This window comes from Elephantulus edwardii, unplaced genomic scaffold, assembly GCF_000299155.1.
Source record: "Elephantulus edwardii isolate Elephantulus edwardi_28Jun2011 unplaced genomic scaffold, EleEdw1.0 scaffold00080, whole genome shotgun sequence".
Classification (NCBI taxonomy): Eukaryota; Metazoa; Chordata; class Mammalia; order Macroscelidea; family Macroscelididae; genus Elephantulus; species Elephantulus edwardii.
Window position 1 is genome coordinate 11,073,096 of NW_006399830.1, and position 21,742 is coordinate 11,094,837.

Below are 21,742 nucleotides of genomic sequence, written 5' to 3' on the forward strand. Positions count from 1 at the left end.
CAGGACAAGGTCCCTGATTGAGACCCACAGCACCCTGTCCCAGGACAAGGTCCCTGATTGAGACCCACAGCACTCCGTCCCAGGACAAGGTCCCTCAGTGAGACTCACAGCATCTCATTCTCAGGGCAAGGTTCCATGTGAGACCCACAGCACCCTGTCTTGGGTTGAGTTACCCAAATGAGACCCACAGCACCCCATCCCAGGACAAGATCCTCAAGTGAGACCCACAGCACCTGGTCCCAGGACAAACTCCTGCCCCCTGTCCAGGTTTAATTATCTGCACATCCACGTTCTCCACCAACCAGAGGTCCCTGTGGGCAGCCTGGGTCTGGCCGCACAGGGCTCCGCACAGTGATGTGCTCCGTTTTTGCTAGAGGGCCAGTTTAGTGGCCACCAGCCTGGAAGGGGGCAGGGATGCCTGGGCAGAGAGGCTGGTGAGGGCGAGCAGCACCCCGGGCCAGGGGCCCCCACCTCAGGATACCCCGAGCAGTGCAGTTACTGCGCGTGGCTGCTAATTGGAAGGCTGGGGTCTGCGCCCTCTCTGAGGTGCACTGGAAGAAAGGCCTGGTGACCCACTTCCAAATGATGAGCCCTGAGAACCATACGCAGCACAGAGATGCTCTAACAAAAGTGGGGGTGCCAAGTGGGGATGAACCCGAGGATAGCTGTGAACGCTGCCGGGGAAGCCAGGGCTGGGCGGGGGGGCCCTGGGGGCATGGCCCATCCCTGATCCCCCCCAGTAGCTTAGCATGGAAGGGCACAAGTGGATGGTAACCAGGTCACATGCTGAGTGCAGGTCCCCTGGGCACCCAGGCAGGAGGCTGACCTAGTGCCGAGATCAGCAAAGGCCTCAATGTGGGATCCAGTGGGACCCTGAACGGGACAGTGAGCTCAGCAGAAGCGAGGCAGTGCCTCTCCGCACCTCTCCTCCCTCTGGGTTCACACCTGTGGGGCCGGCTGCCTGGTGTGGGGTGCAGGCCTGTGTGCTTACAAGGGTCTGTGCACGGGGCCCTGAGGTTCGGGGTGTAGGGGGCCCTGGCTGGCCCGAGGTCTGGCAGAGGCTCAGCTCAGCAGGGGCAGGGGCGAGTCCCTACCGAGCGGATGTGGCCAGGTCGAGGACAACAGCACGGGGAGTCTCCACGGAGATGTCCTCAGGTGAGCTGGCTGGCTCTAGCTTCGTGGGGTCTTTGGTAAATTTGTTCCCTGAGTGGGGAGACGGGGAGGGGTCAGGACACAGGCTCTCTGTATCCCCTGCCTTCAGAGGCCTCTGTGTGAAGCTCCTGTCATTATCACCTTCCCTCCCACCACACCTCCCGGGGAGGGCCTGAAGGTGGACGCTCAGTGTTCTCAGGGCCAGAGGACTGAACAGAGGACTGCACACACATACCTGTGAAAATTCGCTCGTCAAACATCCTGGGGAGAGAGGAGAGGCAGCTGTGAGAACCTGCAGGCCTGACCACAGGGCTCAGGGGACACGGACTCCAGGTCCTTCAGTGACAGTCACTCAGCTGGGCACCCTGAGCCCAGGGTCTCTTCCAGTCCAGCACCCCTTGCTCCCACCAGGCGCTGCTGTAATGACCCATTCATTCATCCCTGGCGTCCACTGTCACGTGTGCCCTGCTTGGTGACAGGGCAGTCCCTGTTCCCCAGCAGCTCTGTGTTTGCACGAGGCAGACCTCGCAGAGTTCACAGCCATCTGTGCTGACTAGGGACGGTCTCCAAGCCAGAGGGGTCCTGGGGGAGGGAGCAGGGGGAGCCCTCACGGTGAGGAGGGAGGCACGCAAGCTGAGGAGGGACCACTCAGAAGCTGTCCAGACAGAGACGTGAAGGTGCGGGACTGGGGAGGTGGGTGCGGTGTCAGCCCTGCAGGCTTTGCTTAGGGAGCCCCTGGAAGTGGGGAGGCCAGGGCCCAGGTGTCAGGCGGGAGCTCCCGCGTCTTCCAGCAAGACACCGAGACATACAGGCCAAGAAAGCGAGAACGGAGCAAAGGTCAGAGGGGTAAGCGGTGAGGCTTCTTCCTGCCTCATTCCCACCCCCTAGCGTGACACCTGGAGGTCTGGACAAGCTTGGACAGGACAGGTGGTTTAGGTGGCTCTGAACACAACCTGCATGTCTGGGTGGCCGGACAAAGGACAGGGCCTTGGCCGCCCAACTCAGGCACGAGTGGTGAGACTCGGGAGGATGAAGAGGTGCTTGAGTTCACACACAAAGAGGCCTGACAAGGCCCCCCGCGAACTGCCCTCCAGGAAATGGGGGGGGGGGCTGGGCAGGGGCTCGTGACGGTGCTGAGGGAGATTCCGTCCTAATCGGACAGATGCGCCCCCATCAAGGGTTCCCCTGGTGCTCCTTGAGTTCCAGAGACCTCTGGGTCCCACGAGGCCAAGAAGGCCGCTGCAGGGAGTAAAGGGGCTAAGGTGGTGGCTGGGCAGCAGCGAGGGCCTTTCCTTACTTACGGGGTCATCATTTATCAGGGAGCAAGGGGGGGACTATGCTGGATCAGACAGGGGCTTCCAGGATCCTCAAGAGATGGGGGAGGGTGGCAGGGAAAGTCTGCAGTGACCTCAAGACCGTGGCCGACGCACTCAGAGGTTACCAGGCTACACGGTGTGAGGGGTCCCGCCACCAGGAGCTTGGGATCCCCTTCAGATACTCCCTCCTCATCCTCTCTTCCTGACCTTGAACCACAGTGCCTGTTCCTCAGATCCTCTTGCTCTGGGCGTGGCCTCAGCATCTGGGAGCCAAAGGTCAGCTGGAGTTGGGGTCAGAGAATGCCATACTACCCAGGAATGATTAGACCTGTGTTGACTGTGGAGGGGTTTCTGCTGAACAGGTGGGCACCTGACTTTCCCTGGTCCCACAACCTGGGGACACATGGGCCAGAACAGAGGTGCAACCTCTTGGATGCTTCTTACACCCTCTTTTCTCCTGACGTCCCAAGGGGCTAGTAAGCACCCCACCCCCTAGGAAGAAGCAAGGCGTCCAAGGACAAGGCTGGGGTGTGTCATGTGAAAACAGTAAGGGCTCAGAACAGCCGAGGCACTGGTCTAAGCACATCCCCTAGATTAAGCCCTTTTGGCCTCCTATCAAAGTCCCTGCCTCACATGACAACAACTGCCGTGTCATCAAGTCAGAAGTGACTCACAGCTGACTCTCCAGCGGGTTTTCAGAGGCAGTAAGTCACATGGGAGGAGACTGTCCATCCGCCCCTGGAACAGCCGGTCCATTCAAACCATGTGCCTTCAAGACTGCGGCACAGCCTCTTACCACAAGGCCACCGGAGCTCCCCGTGACAACTATTAACCCCATTTTACAGATGGGCAAAGTGAGGCAGGCAATAACGCAGCAACTTGGTGGAGGGATCCGCGGGGACTGCTAGGGTCAGAACCTGAACCCAGGATGTCAGAGCTGACGCTCCTAACTACTCCTACAACAAACAAAAGGACTCGTGCTGACCAGACCCACCTACCACACATCACCTGCCTCATCCACTCCTCATCCGGGAAAAAACCTGGGAAGTCACTAGCACTGTTGACATTTTTATGGATAAAGAAACAAGCTCAGGCGAAAAGCTGTTTGCACAAGGTTACTGTCCCTGGAGGATGCAAACTGCTAACTGAAAGGTGAGCACACCCTCTCCTCCAGAAGTCCTGTGGGAGCTTTGCTGCCCAGGTACCACGGAGCCCCTGACTCCTCACACGGGCAGCCCACCCCCGTGATGGACAGTGACCTCTGGGGCAGATGTGGATGGGGCATAAAGCCAGCCAGTGAGGTCCAGTGAGGGATGCAGGAAGCCCCCGGCAAACCCCAATGAAAAATGAAACAGGCTGTAGTCTGGTTGGAGGACCACGGAGAACAGGATCCCTGAAACTCCACTATCAGGCACAGAAAAGGGCAGGGGGCCCCTGCTGCCTTCTTCTCCCCCTGCCCCCACCAGCAGTGGTGGCTCAGTGGTCAAATCCATCTCACCTGTCTCCAGGTGAAGCCTTTCCATCTGCCTGGCACAGGCTCCTTCCCACTTCCGGTTCACCTCCACTGTGGCTAAGAGTCTCCCCTTTGGAGTCCCAGGCAGGTGGGAGCCCCATGACTAGTAACCAGAAGACTGGGGGGAGATTCATGTCTGCCCAGAGGTCGGGTGACCTACTTCTGAGAAGCAAGCTGCTGAAAGCCAGGTAGACAGTTCCAAAGCCGTCACACTGGGGACAAGCAGGTGAGGGTCTGGAGGGGAAGAAGCTGCTGGGGGTGGAATTCTTTCTGATAATAACTAAACCTGCTGACACTCTGCTGGCTGAGAGAAAAACTGTGTCCTATACTTTGACCGTGTTACCAGGGGACCCGTCCCTGGAGAAGAAAGTCATGCTTCACAGAGCAGAGGGTCAACAAGTAAGAGGAAGACCCACACAAAGCGGGGCTCGAGGGGAGCAGGGGCTGTGAGGACAGCACAGGGCCAGGGCGCATCTCCTTCACTGGACACAAGTGCTCCAGGTCAGAACCAACTCGATGGCCCCGCCAACATACCAGGGGTGAGCCTAGGTGCTGAGGGTTCTGAAATGCACACAGCACCTGCCTCGGCCTCTGCCCACAGCGTGCAGCAATGACCAGTAAGGGCCTGTAGGTGCTGTGTGGCTGCGAGCACACTCTCAGAGCTCAGGGGACAGACACCCAGGGTGTGGCCAATGTTGCTCTGCCCAGAGCCAGAGGGCCGGACGTCATGGCCTCCAGGTGGCCCTGCACCCCACGGTAGAGGCAAGCCAGAAGTCTGGGCTTTGCCTGGAGGTGCTGGCATATGCTCTGTGGCAGATGTGAGGCAGACCTCCCGGTGAGCTGGGACCAGGCTGGGGAGGGGCAGGTGCGGCAGCTTTGGGGCCACCAAACTCTGTCCTTCCCATCCCCACAGCACTGGTGGGAAACGGCAGCCTGGAGGAGAAACAGTGGGCTAAACCACCCACTCAGAGGTACCCCGCTGCTGGCAGTGGGCTCCAACACTTGATGTTTTCCTTAACGGGCAGAAAATAATCTTTAGTTCGACCTTTCCAGGAGTCATCTCGGGTCAGACACTGTGCCTTCCTGTCCCCACTCGTCCCCAAAGGAGCCCGTGAGGAAGAGGCCCTCAGCGGCTGAGTCGGGGAGCCACAGGCGGTCAGTCACAGAACCTCCGAGCCCCCCATCAGCGGCCTCTTCTCCGCGCCCCAGCCCGACCCACACCCCGCACCTCTTGATGATGAAGTGGATGCTGTGTCGCTCCTCCAGGATCCGCTTCAGCTTGGGCACCCCGTACGTGCAGGGCCGCTTGAAGGGGATCTTGTCGGGGATGCCCACGATCTCCACGGCCTCTGGGTCGCAGGCGATCTTCCTGTAGGGGACGGGGACCATGTGGTCCAGGCCCAGGGCTTCCGCTGGAAGGGTAACGGCAAGGCTGAGGGCAAGGTGGCGGCGGGAGACCCAGGAACCCGGGGTGTGGTCGTGACCCAGTCCTGCTGCCTGGCCTCCCCAACACCACTCCAGGCACAGGGGGATGCTGTGCACACTTCTCCCTGAAAAGATGCCTGCAGACGGCTGCTGGATCCACAGGCCAGCCAGTGGGACTACCCCTTGCCCTGCTTTATTTCCTAGCAGATTTTGACCACAACGCATTGCACACATGAGGACACGGGGCCAGAGGGCTCAGTGGCCAAGTGCAAGTCGATGGTTCAAATACACCCGCAGCCCCTTGTAAGAAAGATGAAGCAGTCTGCTTCTGAAAAGACGCGAAGCCCACAGGCTCTGCAAACGCTGTAGCCGGTGAATCTGCCGTCCCCCCGGCGGGGCTGCCGGGAGCAAAGCTCCCCGGCAGCGACAGTGGCTTTCAGGTGGCTTTTCCAGCCACTGTCCCCCTCATCACATGGCGGAGCAGGAACATGCAAACGGGAGGTGTCTGCGGCTCCCCAAGGGGACTGGGTAACTGGTCCTAACTGAGCAGCCTCGGGTGTGAAAAGAGAATCCCACTACCGTCCAGAAAGAGGAACCAGAGAGGGAAGTGTGGCTTCTAGATAGAAGATTCCTGCATGAACTAGAGACAAAGGGACGAAGGAGAAAACCCGAGACGACAGAACCAGAGCCTGGCGTGAGCCAGGGCTGTGGGCTCCCAGCCCAGTAAGCTGAGGACCTAGGGGTCAAGTGGACGCCTTTGGACACCTGCCGGGGAGCCAGGTCTGCCAGCTCATGAAGCACCTCTGGGTTGAGGCTCCCGGGAACAGTGAGGGAGGCACACAGCTGGAAGAGCTAGGGGGTCCATGTAACACACGTCTGAACAGGGCAGAGGCCAGGGCCACAAAGCCAAGGGTCAGAGAGAGGCCGGTCTGTGAGTGCCTCCGTCAGAAGAAAGCTTTATCCCAAATCTGACTGTAACCCATTATTTCTCTAGGAAAACCCACCACTGCCTGTGCGTTCTGGGAGGTCACTGCAGCGAATTACATGACGGTACAAGACCAGCAGGGTTTCATTCCATTGTGGAAACAATGTGATGGCAGCTAACGTTATATACACGTGTGGGGGACGTGAGCTCCATCTCGCTGGGATCTTAGAACAGGTCTGGCACATAACGCTCGGATGGTGCTGTTTAAAACAACAAACAACAGAGCACTGCCCAGTCCTGGGCCACTGTCGTAGTTTTTGCTGTCTGTGCCCACTGTTGCGGCGAAGGTGTGACTCGTTCTCACTGAGGGTTTCCTCCGCTTTCCCCGGCATGATGTCCTTCTCCAGACACCCACCATCACTTCCAAAGACCACTGTGCCTGGACTTCCTCCAAGAGTCATGTTCGTTCTTCCGGTCCACGGCATTTTCAGCAGTTTTCACTAACACCGTTGTTTTTCAATGCACCAGTTCTTCAGTCTTCCTTAGTCGCTGCCTAGCTTTCACACACACATGAGGCCATGGAAAATTTGGTGCCTGGGTCAGCTACATCTTTGATCTCAAGGTGTCTTCACTTTAAAGGACTTTGAAGGGGTTATTTGCAGGTTTGAAAAACGTAATAAAATGTTACAAATGTCCAATGTGATAATCTAAAAGTAGTCACTGACTGGCTGAAGCAGCTCGCAGGTTCTGGTTGCTCTTGGGGGGGGGGGGGGCGGACTCTGAGTGACAGGAAGCGAAATGTCCCAACCCGGGGGCCTCGTCCTCCCGCCGTGCGGACAGCAACCGGGCCACAAACTGGTGTCGCTCTTTTCTTCCACATCATCAGCTGCTGTTGTGCTGACGCCACCTCACGGAGACTTCTGGATGAAACAATCACACCCTTGGGCCTGGGTCATCTTCAAAGGCCAGTCCATTTCACCAAGGGTGCCCATTGCCTCCGCTGCCCTCTGGTTGACCACATGCGATGTCCGTCTCCACAGAACAATCCCTCCTGATGCCCAAAGCAAGCAAGTCAGTGTTCTCTGTGCTTCACAGTTTCCATCTGCGGATCTTGGAAACAGGCCCTCTGGCCGCTCTTCCTCGTCTGTCCAGCTGGGCTGTCCCTGGGGTATGTGACACAGCCGCAGCCCAAGCGGCCACAATGCCACACGCTGACAGTCAGACTGTATCATTCTGCCACCTTCACCTGCTCCCTGCTTCCGTGTTTCCATCCACCTACTCAGCAAATGCATGGTGATCACCCACCGTGTGCCGAGGGCTGTGTGAGATCAGATGGGATTTGGATGGGTGTCCGTCCTCCCCACAGACTGAATGGTCCGAGGAAGAGAACCCACCGTGTGCCGAGGGCAGTGTGAGATCAGATGGGATTTGGATGGGTGTCTGTCCTCCCCATAGACTGGATGGCCTGAGGAACGGAACCCACTGTGTGCCGAGGGCTGTGTGAGACCAGAGGGGACTTGGATGGGTGTCCGTCCTCCCCACGGTCTGGACAGTCTGAGTAGTGGAGGGGTAGGCCGGTATCCACCTAGCTGGCACCTCTCCAGGTGACGTGAGCAGGAGTTTCACAGCACCTCCACCATTCCTCAGGCCCACTCCACGCTGACGCTGCTATTCTGGCCACTCTGCCTGTGCTCCTGCAAGAGCTGAGTTAGAACTGGACGCTGTCACACCTGCCCGGGGCTGGCTGGCGCTGCCTGGCTCCACCCTGGGTGCCACGAACACGGTTTCTGTTGATACCGCCTGGTTCTGCGTTGGTGTCTTTGGCACTCAAACCTCACTGTGAAGTCACACTTAGCTCGTTGTCAAATTAAACCCTCGAAATCTCACAGCTGTCAAACCATTTCTCCCTCCAGCATCGCCACCCCCAGCAACGGAGCGATGGGCTGGGTCTGGCTCGGTCTCCACCAGGCTTGTCAGCCGTACCAGGCCATCTCTGCAGCAGTGGGGACAGGAGACGGGAGTGTGGCCCTGCGCCCCGGGCCCTGCCAGTGGAGGCGCGAGGACAAGGGCAGGGGTTGCCCTAGTGGAGTCGCTGTCCCTCATCTGCCAGAAACATCTCTCTGGGTAACGACGTCTGAGTCTCCTCCTCCCATTTCTTCCTCTTTTGCCTCTCCTCTGCATCCCCAGCCCACTGCTGGTCTTCATCCAGAGGTGGCAGCTGAGAGGATGGAGCCAGGAGCAGGCTGGGGGCCTCTGTCACTTGCGCTGGTCCGGTCCCCACCCGGGATTTCCAGGGGGTTGAGGACATCCTCCTCACTGGGGCTCCTTTTACGCACTTCAAGCCCCAAACTCCTCCCTCATCTGGGGCTGGGGGAGCCCAACTGCTGACATCTGGACACAGTCCAGCACTCTGGGAACTGTTCAAGGCATGTAATAGGTCAGAAGGTAGGCAGCTGCCTAGGTCTGCGCCCAAAGCTGAGCAGTGTGCCAACTCCTCGGGGCAGAGCCCTTGCCAAGGCCTCAGAGCCTGCTCCTCCCAGCCCCCCAGTCATCTGGTTCACACCTGTGCCGGCCAAGGCGGGGCGGGGTGGGGTGGGAGAAGCTGGGCTGCAGAAGGGGCAGGGCCACATCAAAGCCGGCCACATCAAAGGCCCCCAGGCTCCCCAGCTAAGGATTCAGAACCTCCCTCAGCCCTGCCCTAACAGGGAGGTCAAATCAAGCTGCCCAAGCCTCCTTGCCCACCTGCCCAGGCCTCCTGGGCTCTGGCCCAGATCAAAAGGCAATGCTAGGTTCCCCAGGAGGTAAGGTAAGCACCAGCCTCTGCGTGCTTACCTACGAGTCTGTCATGAACAGATTCACGTCTTTGCACCACATCAAAGATTCTGCTTCCAGGTTTGGCGGGCTTCTGTCTCTCTCCCAAGCCCAGAGAGCCTGCCTCCAGAGGCCAAGTCTCTTCTCCAAATTCATCCAGGACAGGAACAGAGTGCACAGGAGGCAGTCAGCGTGCACTTATTTGTGCTTGTGTACTAATGCGTGAATGTGCAGTACATCTGCCGCACTCTCACCGTCTCACACTCTGCTTCCAGCTGCGCTGGTCTCTCCCAAGCCCACCGTACCTCCCGTCACCATGAAGGCTGCCTTCCAAATTCACAGCCCCTTAGAGATGGCGTGTCCAGAAGCAGGCAGAGCACAGCCTCACTCACAAATACGGATCTCTGTCTGATGTGGTCAAACTCGTGCGAAACTGTTCGTGACAGACAGCCGTAAGCCTGTGCTTGCTGGGTCATGTGCCGGGCAAAGACACCTCCTCCGTGAAGCCAGCCCTGCTTCCCCAGTGGGAGGGTGCCTGGTCCCGCTGGGGTACCCTCTCCTTCCTGAGGCCCAGGGCTGCACACTCCAGGGTGCTGCCAACACACCCGCTGGGTGAAACACACCCTGAGGCCAGTGCTCCCTAAGTCACCCCACTGCAGTGTGTGGACCAGGGAACGGAGGTGAGGTGAGTGAATCAGAGAACGTGTGAGAAGAGAGCAAGGGAGGAATGAGTGAAACTGAGACAAGGGAAAGAGGAGAGAGAAGGAAGAGGGAGGGAGATGGAAATGTCAAGGTCAGGAGAGGGCACTGAGGTCATGGGGGGCGCTGAGGTTACAGGGGGAGGGGAAGGGAGGGCGCTGAGGTCATGGGACGGGGAGGGGAGGTAAGGATGCTGAAATCAGGAAGGAGAAAAAGAGAAGGCGCTGAGGCCACTGAGAGGGGAGGGTGCTAAGGTCAGGCAGTGGGGAGGTGAGGGTACTGAGGTCAAGGAGGTAGGGTGACCAGCGAGGGCCACCCCCAGACAAGGGTCACAAAGCACCAGCCGAGTGGGGCTCACAGACAGAGCTCCACAGGAGGCTGGAAACCCAGGTGGAGCTCCAGGGCCCAGGCCCCGGGCGAGGTAGGCCTAAGGCTGGATAGTCTGGCCTGGGACCTTTTAGCCAGCCAGCAGGTACAATCCCCACTGCCAGGAAGCCCACATCTGCCAGTCACCACCCGTGTGTGGTCCAGACTGGCATGACGTGCTGAAGCATTAGAGATCAGAGAAACCAACACTGAGGACAAGAAGGTGAGGGAGGCCGCCTGGCCAGTGAGCCCCAAGCAGGCCAGGGTCGGCCCAGCCCAGACACGCGGAGTGTGCAGGGGAGGCATCGCTCAGGGCCGGACGCTGACTTCAGGTAACAGCACCCAAGTCTGCCCTCTGGACGGTGACTGCCCACCCCCCCCAGGCCCCACCTCCCACGGGGAGCCTGCCCTGGAAGGATCTGGAAGGGAAATATTGACACAGCCTCCTCCTTCCAGACAGGAGCGCCAGGTGACAAGCGAGCTGCCGGGCGCGGGCGCACCATATGGCTCCTGCCGCCTGTGGGGGAACACGAGTGCCGGCCGCGCACCGAGCGGCTCCGCGGCTGCCGGCCCCACCGAGGCCGCCGCCCACTCACCATATCTGCTGTTAAACAGGATCTGCACACACTCCCGGAGCGTGTTGATGTCCTCCGTCTCTTTGATGAAGGCGTCCCACTTCTCTATCAGAACACAGGAGGTCCAAGTGAGGGGCTGGGCAGGGGCCCCCCACCCCACTGCTTCGGGAGGAGCCTAGCTGTCCTGTGGGTTCTCACAGTCAGGCCACAGCCCAGGACTAACTCATGCCCTCTGTTCTCTGGCCTGGCTACCAGGCTCTCCTCTTCAGAGCCCCCAGACGCCCTCGACCTTCTCACCAGCAGCTACGCTGGTTCCCAACCCTCCACACTCGAGGGTCTCCCTGGCTGTTGCCTCCTAAGATGCCCTGGGGACCCCCTGCCCTCTCCTTGGGCACTGGACACTGTGCAGGCTCAGCCTATCCACCCTGGACCCACCTGACACCTAACAGGTAGAAGGTGGGTGAAGTGGTCTCCCCAGGTAAGGAGGGGCTGAGTCAGAACCTCCAAGACTTCACCCATCACCCCATCAGAGACCCTGGGTCTCAGCCAGCCTCAGCCCTCCGGGCCTCACCCATGAAACAAAAGCCTCTGCCTCAATTTCTTATTAGTAACAGCAAAAATGGGGCTCGTTAGATTTCACTAAAACAACACTTTTAGTCCATCCAGTAAGTGCTAAGTACTTTATGGACACTGTCCTATCGAGTATCCTGTGTAATCTCGACAAGAACTTTTAAGTTATCACTCCCATTTTACAGATGGGAAGGCTGAGGTTCAAAGGCTGAGTGTCTTTTTTTTATTATTATTATTAAATTTTATTAGTTTTAATGAACATTTACAGAGATTTTGGGTTTTCGGCTGAGTGTCTTGCCTGAGGTTGCCCAGCAACACTCAGCCCCAGCTGTAGCCTATCTGACAGCCATGCCCTCTCTCCTCAGAGCAGGACGTGGTCTAGAATGACGTGGTTCCCATTCTGATGGGTAGAGGGCAGAGGCGACAGGGTAGACTGCCCGCTTTTCTTAAAGGTTCTCCCATCGAGGTGAGGCTGAAATTGCCACGAGGCAAAACTGCCAGCATCTTGAAAGCCTAGCGTCATCCCGTTTAGCTATTACTGACACTCTGCGAGTTTTCTGCTTTCTGGGCGTGCGGTAGTTTGAAGTATGTCCACATCCTAACACATAGGCCTAGAAGGGGAACTATTATAATAGCACTTGCTCCGAGCCAGTTAAGGACCAAAGAGCAGCATTTGCCCAATGATAAAACCCTGAAGGCAGAAGAAGTGGGATGAGAGGGTTAATGGAGATGAGAATGACAAGGGGGAAGCGGGAACGCTGGAACGACATTGTAAGGACTGTAATTAATGCTATGAAACAAAATAGAAATGGTTGCATGAAAAACCAATCTGCTTTGTAGATTTTCACTGAAAACTGTATCTACCCACATCTTTTAATATTCCTCTCTCCGAGTACTGGAGTTTAATGAACTCTCCCCGGAACACGGGCTGGGCCATGTCTTGCTGCTAATGGGGAGAATATTGTAGAAGAGGCACATGAGACTAGGTCACGGGAGGCACGTGACTCCCTCCTTACTCTTCTAGGCTCTCTAGCTTTGAGGGGACCAGTGGCCAGAGTGTGGGGACACTCCAGCAGCGCCAGGGCAGCCCACGTGGAGAGGCGCTGAGACCCGTGGTCAACAGCCTGAGTGAGTATGGACACACCAGCCCCGGTCAGGCCTCCAGGTGACCCTTCACCACAGCACGCGGCCGACTCTGAGCCAGAACCGCCAGCTAAACCGCCGTGAATTCCTGGCCACGGAAGCTGAGGCTGGAAAGGCTCGCCGTGTGACGCCAGGTGGCTCTGTGAGGCGCTGCGCCGTTACAGGTATCACGACACCCCCAGCACAGCTGCACCTTCTCCTCAAAGGCCCAGCGCACGCACCTCCGTCTCCCCGCCCACCCTGCGGCCCGGGTGCCGTCCTACCCGACTTGTCGTGGACGATGGAGAAGAGGATACGCTTGGAGGCGTGGACGTTCTGAATGAGAGGCCCACCAGTCCCGGGGGGCTTCTGTCCTGGACAATGAGAGGAAAGGTACAGGTTCAAGGTGGGCCCTGAGAGGGTTCCCCAGATCCTGCCTGAGCGGACAGTAACTGCCCTGCCTGCCAGGCAGTCCCCAAAGTGAGCCTTGTCCATCAGGGACTCCCAGATAGCAGCCCAGCACCGCTTTCTTGACCAGGGACCCGGTCACTTAGGTGTCAGATAAGCCACGGCCACTGTTTACAGGGACACACGTGTCTCAGGCGTCTAACTTCTGCCTCTGTCCCCTGTCACTCACAAAGTGGTGTTTATGTGGGGGTGGGCTGTCTTTTCTCTTCCTGTAATAATAGTAACAACAAAAATAAACTATTAAGTCCCTTCTAACTGCCCTGGTGGGGCAGTGGTTAAAGAATTTGGCTGCCAGCAAAAGTGGGCAGTTCTAATTCACCAGCTAGTTCATGGGAGAAAGCTGTGGCAACGTGCCTGGCCAGACGGGCGTTCTCGAGAACTGTCCAGACCATTCTCCTCTGCCCCACAAGGTCAAGGTTACTATGGGTGGATCTGCCTCGACGGCAGTGGGTGTGCTCTTGGTTTTACGTGCCAAGCAACAGAATCAGTGCTTTCGTTCTTGAACTTCAGTGTCCAGCAGAGCCACTCGGTCAGCTGGTTAAACAGCTGCCGCTGGGCCTCACCGCCAGGCCTCAGGTCCAGCAGGGCTGGGTGGGACCTGAGAAGACACCATTTCTGACACCAATCACTTCGTCAACCCAACAAACTCCTAAGAGGCGGCTTCTCTTCACATCCCTATTTTTTTGACAAGGAAACTGAAGCTCTTTTGTCCCGGGTCACACAGCTCCTGAACAGAGGGGTCAACATCAACCCAGGTCTCTCTTAAGCTCAGTACTGTTACTCATGGGCTTCCAGGACTCATTTCTCCAGATACAGTTGTTAACACTCTGGTGCCATACCGTACAACGCATCAAATTGCTAGCCAAAAGTCAGCAGTTCAAAACTACTACCTCCTCCCAGAAGAAAGCTAAGCAGTCCCCTCCTGTAAAGACTGGAATCAACTCTATGGTTGAGGGTTTGGGTATGCAGTTGGTACTCATTAAATGCAGACAGACCAGTTTATCTAATCCTTCTATAGGAGTCCCCTGAGTCACCTCTGGGCCCTAGAAAGCTGAGCCATGGCCTGGTCCTACTGCACGCAAGAATCTGCTGGCCCCACTCCTATGCCTGGACATGGCCCCTTCCAGCCTGAGGAAGGTCCCTATCCCCTGACCTGTCCACGTAGGTGTGACTGTCCCACCTCCCAGACCTGAGGTCCCAGCAGCAGATTTACCACAGCAGTCGGGGAAGTCTTGAGCACTGGGGACTTTGGGCTCCGGTCCAGAACGGCCTAGGCCCAGGTCGCCAGGGGCCAGTGGGCAGGCAGGCGCTTCCTGCTTGAGCTCTCGGACGGTGTGGTTGGGAAGGGCAGCGCTATACAGAAAGCCAGTCATGGAGGAGGAGGTGGCGGTGGGGGGCAGGTCCTGGGGTGGCACTTTGGGGGCCTGGCTGTGCAGGCCACAGTCCCGCGAGCCCTTGGGTAGCAGAGAGACCCCATTCAACTCCACCAGGGCCTTCGAGTCCCGTCCGCCATCGTCAAGTGGCCTGGGGAAAGGAAAGAAGGATGAGTGGACGGCTCATCTGAGGTCCCACTGAGGCTCCTCTCCTGCACCTGCCCGCTTCCAGAACACACCAACTCTGCCAGTGTGTGTGTGACAAACAGGGGAATGTGCCCAGGGCCGCACCTCACCACAGGCCTGCAGCCTCAACCAGCTGCCTCTCTCAAGGCCCCCTCGCAGGGCTCCAATGGAGGCCCTCGGCAGAGGTGGACTCAGACACAAACCCTCAGATTGACCTCCCCGCTGTCCTGCCAGCTCCCAGCGCGGCCTGTGTGGACGAGCTCTCCCGTCCCCACACTTCTGCAGCTGCTCCTACAATGGCTTCGTGTGATTCTTCTGGCCAACCCAAGTCTCTTTTGGCCTCTTTCAAGCCCGGCTCAGACGTCTGTCTTCCGCCTGAGATCCAGCAGCCCAGCTCTGGCTCCGTTCTAACCTGGGCTTGTCTCGCCTCCACCATCAGTTTGGGGAGTTTCTGCAGTAGGGACCGCTCCCCTCTGGCTGGGGAAACGGCCATGCTGACCAGCTTCAGGCAGCCCCGGGGCTGCCCCAGCCCTGCTCCTTCCCACACAGGCTCCTGACTCACCTCCTGAGCTTGAAGCGGATCCGGTGGCTGTGCTCCAGGATGGCCATGAGGGCCTTGGGGTCGTACTCAGCTGGCCTCCGGAAGGCCAGGCCCTCAGGCAGCCCCTGCACGGCCAGCAGCCCTGGCTCCTTGAGCAGCCGCTCGTAGGGCAGTGGCACCACGGTGGCCTTTCCCAGGGCCTCACCTAGCGGGAAGGAAGACCTAGTGTGAGGGGACAGCATGGCTGTGTCGGGGCGGGAGTGCCCCAGGGTGGGGGGCAATGAGGAACAACTCCCTGGGTACCAGGCGCCCAGGAAACTGGACCCACAGACCCCACAGAAAAGCAAACTTCAGAGCAGAATTATCCTCAGGCTAGGGATGGAAGGATGGACAGGGGGATGGAAGGACAGACAGGTGGAGAGGGGCAAGACCCTGTCTGCACCTCAGGGCCTTTGGCTTTGATGCTGGGAAGCCCGTCTCCCCCAACACCCTGTGGGAATCTGGCCTGGGAAGATTCTCAAAGGCAAAGGAGAGGAGTTAGTGAGGGGGTGAAAGAGAAAAAGTAGCTAACATGAGAGACGGTGGGGGAAACGTCATGGAGGGAGGGAGACAGAGGAAGTGGGGAGAGACAGAAAGATGGACTCAGAGAGAAAGGAGACAAAAGACCCAGAAGAAAACCTGGAACTGGTCTGGAGAGGGAGGGGGTAAGAGGTGGAGGGAAGATGGCAGAGACGGGGAGACTGGGCTGAGGGGGTGGGCAGTGCAGCTGGGATGGACAGGATCAAGGGCCTGTGACATCCCTTGTCACCATGTGCTGCAGCCCCTCCACTCAGAGCTGGGAAAGGTTCTCCTCTCCTGGTCGCCCCTGACAGTGCCTGTGGTGGGCCAGGAGGTCAGGCTAGGTGCAGGGGCTCTGGGAACAAACCTTCCCATCCCATGGTGGCAGGAAGTCCACTCAGGGCCACTGGGCCCCCTCCTGACGTGCCCTCAGCCTCCTGACACCAAGTTCCTCAGATCTTCCCTCCACAGAAAGAAAAGTAATAAAACCAGTAGAGCGAGTGAGAGGGAGAAGAGGTCCAGAAGGACCTGAACAGGTCATCGGTATGAAGCCACCACTAAGGTCCAAGATTCTGGCAGCTGACCAATAGGCTTCCACTTAGTCATTTAACAAACATGTCCTGATGGCCTGGGGATCCCCAGAGAGGCCGACCCAGAGTCTCTAGGCCTGGAGAGTACTTGTTCCCAGTGGGAAGGGTTCTGCCTCAGAGGACGCAGGTGTTCACCAGAGAATGGACTGGGCAGCCCTGAGCGTAGCCTCGTAAAGCCACAGCCAGGGTGTGCCAGGGAGGAAGGGGGCTCCGTGAGGGGGTCAGGTCCCAACAGCGAGTGGGACACACAGGCGGGGGCCAGGCCTCAGTGGACCACAGACACCAAGGCCATGGAAGAGGGCAGCAGGGAGACAGCCTGGAGACAGGAAGACCATGGTGCTTGGGCCACTTCCGGGTGAGAGGTGACAGGACCCTGAGCCAGGGCAGAGGCTTGGGGACAGCAGAAGGTTCAGGAAAGGGACTAGAGGGGATGTCCACGACTGGATGCTGGGGTGAGGGAAGGCTAGGCCAGGTTCTGCCCAGGGCCCACAGCGGGGCGGGCCTGGGGTTCCCTCCCCACCCCAGGACCCCAAATGGAATGAGGAAGGATCTTACTATAAAGAACATCAAACACCTCCTCTACCATCTTCTGTAGCAGGTACACGTCCGAGCCGTGCTCCAGGGAGGACCTTGGGATGCTCCGGCCACAGCCCTCACCCCGCGGCACCTTCTTAGGGTGCTCGGCCTCCGGTTCCTTCCACAGGGGCCCTCCTGCAGAACAGAGGTGCAGGGTATGAGTGCTGCCGCCCCCCCATCTCTGCTTAGCATGACTGCACTGACTAGGTTCAAAGGTGAGTGAGAAAACAGGAACTTGTGAATAGGTCATCCTTGCCTCCTCGTTCACCGAGGTCAGGGCTGGTCACCTCAGCGTGCCCTGCATGAGGCCTGGGCCTCTGTCTAACTCGCTGTGGGCCCCAGCACGTCCCTCTCTCTTTAGCGTGAATGAGAAGCCGCAGGCTTGGCTGGGAAGGCATGACCCTCTCTCTGCCCACCCCATGCTCATCCCTGGCTTTCTGCCACTCAGGGAGACAGCGGGGCCCATCAGGAGGCAAGGGCCGGGAGTGTGCGGGGGTCCCCAGAGAACGTGCTAGAAGCTGAGATGGAGACGTGGTGAGAGCGCCCCACGGCCCCCTCCCAGCTCAGAGCTGCTCTCCTCGGGGATCTGTGAGGCTTGAAATAGACCAGCCGACTTAGAGGCACTATAAATAGCGGCTGTGTGACCAGGAAGCCAGGTGTTCCAGCCTGGCCCCGTCTGGGAGCCCCAGGCCTGCCACCGCCTCCTGCTGTGGCCAGACCTCCCCAACCTCAGGTAGCTCAGGCCATGTGGATGGTGGGGTGGCCTCATTATGAGTGCCCAGGACGGGGATGGCCTTCCCAGAAACGGATCAAAGGGTCTAGGCCCCTACTGACCAACACTAAGGACAGTGACAACCTTCCTCATCTCGCTCCAATGGACCCTCAGGCTGCCCCACATTCTCCCCATTCTATAGATGGGGTAATAGAGGCCGAGGGGTTGGCAGGAGGTAAAACCAGGCAGTGGGATCCCCAGAGCCTCGACCCTGACCATGTGCTCAGCACAGAGTCACATGGGCTGAAATCTCCACTCCATTGCTCACTGGCACCATGTGGAGGTAACCAGAGGCCTGGGGGGTAGGGAACAGATGGACCTGGGGTGAGGCCCCTAGGAACCTTACTGGATGTGGAGGCCTAGGGTAGAGGTCTCTCAGCCCCAAAGATTCAGGAATCCTAGAGGTGGGGGTTGGGACCTGGGAATCCTGGAGGTGGGGGATGGGACCTGGGAGTCCTGGAGGTGGGGGATGGGACCTGGGAATCCCGAAGGTGGGGGATGGGACCCAGGAATCCTGGAGGTGGGGGAGGGGACCCGGGAATCCTGGAGGTGGGAGGTGAATGCAGGTAGAGAAGAGGAGCAAGGCCTTCCAGCCAGGATGATGTCAATGAAGACAGAGTGAGAAAGGTCAGCCCAGGGATGGCTACTGTCTACCGCATGCACAGGATGGGTACAAGGACCCCCAGGAGGATGGGATGTAGAGACAGGGCTGGGTTATGAGGGACTGGCAGGCTCAGGTAACACTGAGTGGTTGGCAGCTTCAGAATGACCCCTTTGCCTCAGGGTTCCCAGCTGGCCCCCATGAGCTCAGGGCCTGTACCCAGATAGTCAAGTGGAAGGCGGCCGGGCTCCCCTCTTCTGAAGGAGGTGGCAGAAAGCCTAGCTTTCAGAGCAGGGTGCTGGCCTCCAACCCAACCCTCTACCAGTCAGCTGTGCTGTGTCCTGGGAAGTGCCTACAAGCACGGCGTCTTACCGTGCCCTCTCCTGGCGACAGCAGCACAGACCAGTGAACAGGTCTGGTCTTCGGACACTCACTGTGCTGTTCTGTGTGCCCTCAACGTGGGCTTAGATGCGTATCCCACGTGCCTCAGAGAGCCACGAACACTGCCACGCTAACATCACACCCACAGTGCCCACCGCAGCGGGCTGCTGCCGGGACAAGCAGGTTAACACGTGTGCAAACAGCAGGGCCTTAGTAAGCACTCGCTGCTGCAGTGTGCCCAGTCTGGAGCGCGCACCATGCCTGAACAGCTTGGGGCCACCACGGTCACCCCAATGGCAGGGCTGGTGACTCAGCGATGGAAGCTTCCAGAACGGGGCACCGAGTACTCACGGCAGAATCTGAGGAAGTCGGACTGCAGCTCCTTCCGCGCATTCAGGAACATTCTCCCCTTCTCAGTACCCACCACAAAGGCGCTCTCATCGTGCACGGCGACACAGGCCACCTCCGCATTCAGCTTGGAGAGGGCAGAGCACTGCAGGAGGGCAAGGGTATGAGCCGGGGAAGGCCCCCGCTCCAGGGCACTGTGGTAGGTGGGCTGTCAGCCTCCTGGGATCCCAGCAGGAGAGGCCACCGTCCAGTGCTGCCCAACGCCACTCAGAACCTGTCTGCTCGGCCTCCACAACTCAGACAGCCCGTGCTCCTGTCACTCGGGACCTGGGTTGAAGCCCCAGAGTCCTCCTCACAAAGGCTGTTCTGCACCAGCCAGGGGATGACAACAGCTCTCAAGAGGGACACTTAAAGGGAGCTCTGGTGGCCTAGTGGCAAGACGCTGCACTGCAATCCCAGAGGTACGCAGTTCAAATCCACCAGATGCTCTGCTGGAGAAGGAGGGGGCAATCTCCTCCGTACCAGTCAGATCTGATTTGACGGTACACGTAAAAATAACACAATAAATCGCACAATGGAATACTATGCTGCATTAAAAAACAAGGAACTCATGCAATATTATTCAAAATGGTTGACTCTGGAGAACATTATGCTGAGTGAAATATCCCAGTCACAAAAGGACAAATATTATATGATGCCACTGTTGTAGAATGGGACTGTCCTTGGGGTTGGGGAGAGACTGAGTAAGATGGGTTCAATAATGTATACTGCACTGAAACAGAGGAGGGAGAAAACTGTTTAAAAGAGATATATAACTAGGTATTTCTGTCATCACAGGAGACTAGAGCGAGGGCTACATGGTGGAGGGGACCTGGGGGAGGGTTTGTAAAACAATGAAAGAATCTTTTCTTTTACTTTTCCATAGTTTTTGGACTCATGTACTTATATAACTTGTTAGTCAAATTTGTGTCTTCTAGGTTGCAACACCCCCATGATACATCTTCAAGGATATGAACATGTACGGCCAAGCACAATCAATAAGAGTGCATCTAAATTCCAAAATCAATCTCCATAATAGTCTATGTGTTTCCTACTGCCAAAGGGGCCCTTTAGAGTAGTGAGAGAAGATCTTCACCCTGAAACCCACAGCGTCCCTTTTCAGCAGGAAGTAGCTAAGAGAATACGCCATCCCCTTTTCCTTATGACTCAGGGTGAAGTCTCTCTCAGGGAGGAGTGATAGGGAATGGCAAAGGACACACTGACAAAGAAGATTAATCAGAACTGGCTTTGACAAGCACTGTGGCATTTGGACAAGAACAAACTGGGAGGAGGGTAGAGAGAATAGTGCAACAATGAATGAATGGAAACCCAAAATCTCTGTAAATGCTTATGAAAATTAATAAAATATAGAAAAAAAAATAATACAATAAAAAAATTAAAAAAAAAAAGAGGGACACTTAGTGGCTGAGCCCCGGGACAGGACTTGAATGGCAAGAAGTGATGCTGACGGGGAGGGGAGGGGGCCAAGGCGATGAGGACCAGGGACCAATGCTTATTCTCTGAGTTAGATTATTACACTGCTGGCTCGCTTGTGCTGCCTGCTTTGCAGATGGGGAAACTGAGGCTCGGGCGAGGGAGGCCTAACTCACAGCCGAGGTGGGACTTGCTCTCAGAAGTCTCCTCCAAATGCCGGAGGGGCACTCACCATGGAATCTAAGGCAGACACGAGGCTGGTGATGATCTCGTCTTTGCGGGTGAAGGCAGGGTTCCAGCGGTCAGGCCCACAGCCGTTGGCAGGGACGTCACAGCGCTTCCCCAGCAAGGCCATGGTCGCCTAGAGGGAGGGATGGAGGCAGCAGGTGAGTGGCACAGGGCACATGGCACCCATGGTGGTTGCCCACCTCGAGCCACCAGCCGCTGGCCCTGGACCACCTCTATTTCCCAGTGCGGTCAACCAAAAGCCGGCCTCCCTGCACCCAAAGGCCTCATATGCTGGATGGAATAAGAACGTGGACACAAAGCACCTCACACACAGCTTCCTCGCAGGGTGCTCACAGGAAGCAGGGGGAGCCCCACAGCATAGCCCCCCGAGTCTGTAACTCCAGTCTAGTGTGCCTGGCACACCCCAATGGCCAACCTCACATGGACACAGCTTTGTCCACAGCCCACCTCTGCTTAAACACCCTCCGTGGCCCCTTTCTCCCTCGTCTGGGATTCAAGGCCCTCACCTCTTCACACATCCTCCGCACTGCTCACCACAGTACAGTTCTGATTCCTCAGGCTGTTCAAGGTCATCTCCATCCGGTCCCACTCCTCTCTGGGTCTCCCACCTCCCCACTCTCAACGTCACCACCCCCCAAACCTGCAATGCCTGCTCTCAGCCCTCACAGGCTTGCTCTCTGCACACAGTACCCTTCCCGGCCCCTTCGCCATCTGCTGATGCCCAATTCCGCTTTAGCTGCCACTCTGCTGAGAGATGCCTTCCTCCGCTCTGCTGGCCTCTGAGCCCTCCACATGCTCCCCTGGGCGAGGCCTCAGGGGCTCCTTGCCTCAGACCAGGGCTTCCCCACAGCAGGACTTTGTTCTGGTGTCCCTCGAGGCCGAGGACAATCTCTCCATCCCCTGGGCTCCCCTGATGGGGCCTCAGATCACAGCTTCCTTGGCAGGTGCGGGCCAGTCCTCCTGGCACCAGCTAGCCCAGCCTGGTCACTCCCCAGACAAAAACATCATGTCCCTCCCTGTCCTGATCCCCAGAATGAGGTCGAGAGGCCTGCTCTAGACTGCTCCAGTGTCTGCTAGGCGGTTGCCCCTTCACCTAGCGAAGACGAGGGTGACAGCCAGGGCAGCAAGGCCCAGACATTCCTGGGCTCAGCA

The 21,742-nt window shown here is 57.9% G+C and overlaps 1 protein-coding gene across 2 annotated transcripts in view; it reads right to left on the minus strand.

Annotated features, from left to right (window-relative positions):
* Positions 1-20,696, minus strand: part of GTF2IRD1 (GTF2I repeat domain containing 1) — a 68,531-nt gene extending 47,835 nt beyond the window's left edge. For both annotated transcript variants that reach the window (XM_006889672.1, XM_006889671.1), the window contains exons 1-10: positions 20,574-20,696; positions 18,872-19,013; positions 16,746-16,901; positions 15,064-15,247; positions 14,156-14,466; positions 12,759-12,848; positions 10,804-10,887; positions 5,210-5,393; positions 1,388-1,413; positions 1,095-1,203 (exon numbers count right to left, since the gene is read on the minus strand). In XM_006889672.1, the coding sequence (XP_006889734.1) occupies positions 1,095-1,203; positions 1,388-1,413; positions 5,210-5,393; positions 10,804-10,887; positions 12,759-12,848; positions 14,156-14,466; positions 15,064-15,247; positions 16,746-16,901; positions 18,872-19,013; positions 20,574-20,696 (1,409 nt within the window). The remainder of the gene's footprint in view (positions 1-1,094; positions 1,204-1,387; positions 1,414-5,209; positions 5,394-10,803; positions 10,888-12,758; positions 12,849-14,155; positions 14,467-15,063; positions 15,248-16,745; positions 16,902-18,871; positions 19,014-20,573) is intronic.
* Between the last annotated feature and the right edge of the window lie 1,046 nt (positions 20,697-21,742).